The sequence below is a fragment of the Myiozetetes cayanensis genome, unplaced genomic scaffold, assembly GCF_022539395.1.
Source record: "Myiozetetes cayanensis isolate MyiCay16 unplaced genomic scaffold, myiCay2020 scf5-8, whole genome shotgun sequence".
NCBI classification, from domain to species: Eukaryota; Metazoa; Chordata; class Aves; order Passeriformes; family Tyrannidae; genus Myiozetetes; species Myiozetetes cayanensis.
The window spans coordinates 21505800-21510069 of NW_026087742.1; the positions used below are offsets into that span (position 1 = coordinate 21505800).

The 4270-nt window shown below is 41.5% G+C and overlaps 1 protein-coding gene across 1 annotated transcript; it reads right to left on the minus strand.

The window, feature by feature from the left end:
- Window positions 1-2658: 2658 nt before the first annotated feature.
- Window positions 2659-3765, minus strand: GPR15 (G protein-coupled receptor 15). The gene has a single exon (XM_050332673.1). The coding sequence runs from the start codon at window positions 3763-3765 to the stop codon at window positions 2659-2661; it is 1107 nt and encodes a 368-aa protein (XP_050188630.1).
- Window positions 3766-4270: the final 505 nt, after the last annotated feature.

The window sequence follows — 4270 nt, forward strand, 5'->3', positions numbered from 1 at the left end:
AGGTTGCAAAAATTCTTTGCCTATTTAAAGTAAGCATCAGGTCTGGATACAATTTTTCTTTGTGTTGAGATGAAATACCCTATTTCTGAAAAAATGCTGATTCACTCAAGCCAGAATGGAGACCAAGAGATGCACCTAACAGGGTCCTGATTTATATCAAGAAGCAGAGGCACTTCAGTTTTGATTACGCACTTCTCATGAAAGTGCACCAACCTCTATATTGTTGAGGGTGGTGCTGGTGGTGTAGTTCTTTTCATTAAAAACCTCAAAAGATCTTGATTTTATTCCAAGGCAGTACAAAAGCATCTCTGAAATCATGAAAATGTTTGTGGGATAGGCAGATGAATGTTCCCATCCAGATCTGCTGACAGATTTTCTCGTAATGCTTTTCTACTTTTTCATGACAATGAAAGCAGAAGTTCAATTACAAAAAGCCAAACCATATTCTTTAGCAGAAATCACACTGAATTTATTTTAAAATAATGGAAGAGGGAGAAAAAAAAACCAAACACAATAATCCAAATTACTTACCAAGATCTTCCCCAGGTGTCGTATCAGAATTGCACCCTTTCCATTTCACATAGCAAACCAATTTACAGTCAGTAAATTCTTTTAATATGCATAAAATAGGCATCCTGTTACATTACTCAAGCCTACCAAGTTAAATAGAATCATAGAATTAACTGGGTTGGAAGAGACCTCCGAGATCATCAAGTCCAACCCTTGATCCAACCCCAGTGTGATTACTGGATCATGGCACTCAGTGCCACATCCAGCCTCATCTTAAAAACCTCCAGGGATGGTGAATTCACCACCTCTCTGGGCAGGCCATTCCAATGCCTCATCACTCTCTCTGTAAAGAACTTCTTTCTAATATCCAACCTAAAGTCTTCCAGATAGATAGATAGATATCTTCCAAAGATACTGTACAGCTTTGGTCGGGGATTGAGGAAATAATGAATGAGTCTGACTTAGCGAATTTTTGTAATAAAAATCATAGCTTAGTTGAAATACAAATCTTAGGCTTACTTTTGTAAAAAAAAAAAAAAAAAAGTCCCTTGTTATACACTAGCAAAAGTAGAGAGAAGATAAGAGATTGAGAAGAGACAGTAGTTTTTGAGGGTCACTGCAAATAACTTTAACATTTGAACTGACACTGTTCTGATTTTCAAACACTGGAAGGTTTGAAAACACAGTTGATGCTTTTCATCCAGTTGTAAGCCTGAGAAAGGAGTTTGGCAGCTATGTGGAGAAAGATAACCAAAATCATTTAGAAGAGGTAGTGGTGGAGAAAAAATCACATGCAGTGAAGGGAGGGGAGAGCAAAAAGCTAGGGTGTGTTTCTGTGATACCCCCATCCTTATAGCCCAGGCACATATCCCAGTATCTTACCATGTGCCCGAGAGCACAATGCCACCAGCAATTGCTGAAAGATACTTCTCCCTCCACAGACCCTGTAGTGCCAGCTCTCCACCTGCTCCAGTGAGGGCTTGCTCTGTTACCCAGTGGGTCCAGTACAGAACTGGCTGGGGAGCTGGGCAAGATGTCCATGCCTTGGTTTCTAGGTTTGCACTGCCACTGGGTGAGATCTGCTTTCATTTCCCTGAGTGCATGACACAGCTCAACTGCAAGGATCAATAAAGAATGCAAATACCAGGATTTATTTGTAATACTCAAAATAGTCGTTCTCATTTACAGATGTTTAGAAAATACAGAGGTGTGAAAAGAAAAGCTATGGTAAATGTACTCATGCTGTAGTTACATCAGACCCCTTCCATCATTCAGACTCCAATTTTTTTTTTTCCTGTTGTCCAGACAGTAGTCAGGACTTCAGGCTTCACTCATTTCTCTGCTTTTCATTAATTACATTAGCTGGTATACCTGTCTTCCCTTTGAAGCCTTTTAGTAGGTTTGCACGAGTATAATCGTTCATCCTGGAACTCACTGTGTCTTTTTCCTTAGTAGGAGGGAGTGATTCTTTACTTCTGACCCAAGCAGTCCAAAATTGTGTCAGGTCCTCAAAAATGTCTTAAAAAGCACAAGTGTGCTTTTGATGATCTTTTTCCTTTAAGAGAAAGGTTGAATGCAGGACCTCTTTTGCTTGTTTTCTGGTTTCTTTGCCTTCAAGTTATCTTTTCTTTTCTTTTTTTTTTTTTTTTTTTACTGAAATCACAGGGGATAGACACTTTATTTATTTTGATTAAAATTAAATATTTAATGTCATAATAAGAAGCTGAGAGTTAAAATGCACAGGACTTAAGTTATAAGAATTGAAAACACACAAATTCATTAAAACATTGGATTTCTAAATTCAGGAAAACTCAAAAAAACCCAGAATTGATTAGATTAGTTTGAAGACATCGTGACATGTTTGTGGGTAAGCTAGGAACCAAAAAGAAACACTTATTTTGTCTTTCTTGCACAGAATAAAAACCTATATACATTTAAGTTCAGAGTTTTCTTGGAGTGGCTTTGATTGAACCACATGATTCTTTTCTGTAGTTTGCAGCACTTGTACTGGAGTTCCAGGCTAAGTCCATCCACCTGAAGTACTGATTGCATTACACTTGCACCTCTGTCTGTGTTGCTCGTTTCTCTTTTTCTTTTCCTGCTGTCTTTGGAGAGAGAAGTTCCTTCTTCCGCAGTCCCATCTCCCAATCAGAGGGACACAGAGCGCTTCCTCTTCCTAGCAGCATACTCCCCCGCCACAAAATTGGATAAGGAGTGGCTGAGGCGAGTGTCCAGAGTATCAGAGTTGTTGCTGCTGCTGCTGATTTTCACCCGTGGGCACAGGCACTGGAGCATGGCTCTGCGGATGTAGCTGTCAAAGCAATAGTAAATGAAAGGGTTGGCACAGCTATTGGCAAAAGCAAAAGGGCTGCTCACCTGCATGCCCAGTTGGGCAACAATGTTGGAAAAACAGTCAGACTGCTTCAGGAGTCCCAGAAGGATGGCCATGAGCTTGAACAGATTGAAGGGAACCCAGGAGACAACAAAAGCTGCCACTACAATGAAGACGATCTTGATGGATTTTCTCAGTTTCTTATCATGTTTCCCAGTCTTCTGATAATGCACACAGAGTCTCTTGGTGATAGAGCAGTAAAAGGTTAAGATACTCAACAGAGGGAAGAAGAAGGCCAGGATTAAAAGCATCAGCGATGAAATCTGTTTGACGTCTGTCATGGCTTTGTCTGTGCAGTATGTCTTTCCATATTGCTTCCTCAGTTCTCTAGACAAGAGGGTTGGCATCCCCAAGCAGCAGGATAACAACCAGACACCGATGCAGAGTGCTCTGGAATAGGATCTTGTTCTGATCCGTCTAGCAGTAGAGGGGTGCATGATAGCCAGGTATCGGTCAGCACTCATACAAGTGAGGAGGAGGATGCTGCAGTACATGTTGACTGAGATGACATAGGAACTAGCTTTACAGAGGAAAGATCCTACCCTCCAGCTCCCATCCGATGCCTCCTTGTCCACCCAGAACGGCAGCGTGATGAGGAAAATGAAGTCAGACGCAGCGAGGTTGATGATAAAGACGTCAATCAGCCTCTGGACCCGTCGCTTGAAGACCAAGGCTACAATCAGGACTGAGTTGCCAACAATGCCCACCAGGAACACAGCAGTGTACAGGATAGGGAGGAAAGTAGACATATGTTGCAGGTGCTGATACTGGCAGTTGTCCTCGTAGTAGTAGTCATAGCTCAAGGTGACTGGAGACACGGACGAGAGCTGGGTGAGTTCCATTTCTGGCCAGGCTGTTCTCATCCCCTCTCTGAGGGAGGCTCTGAGCTCCCCTGCCCTTCCCTTCAAGGTCTTTAAAGACATTTTAACGAGTGAGGGGGGAGGAGTGGAGGGAGGGAGGAGGAGAATAGTGGTTTTGTGGGGAGATAATTTATATGCTTTTAACCAGCCGCGTAGGCAACAAATAAGCAACAACAGTCTCTGATTAGTCAAAACTTTGTCTTCAGAATAAACACTTGCAGCTTTTTTTAAAAATCAGGTTTAATTTTACTGATTCTATCTCCATTTTGCATTTGCCCGTGAAAGCAAACCCGGGTCAGGTTTTGCTTTTTTTTCTTTTGGGGGAGGGAAGGTAGTTTTCAAGATTCTGAACTTTTTATTTTTTAGCACAGGATATTGGTAGCTTGCAGAGATTTGAGATTGTACCAGCTTAGAAGAAGTCAGAGAACAGTGAATTCAGGTGCCACATTCTTTATCTACACTCAAAACATTTTGTATCAATTGCTTGTCAGGGCAAGTTCAACTTTTC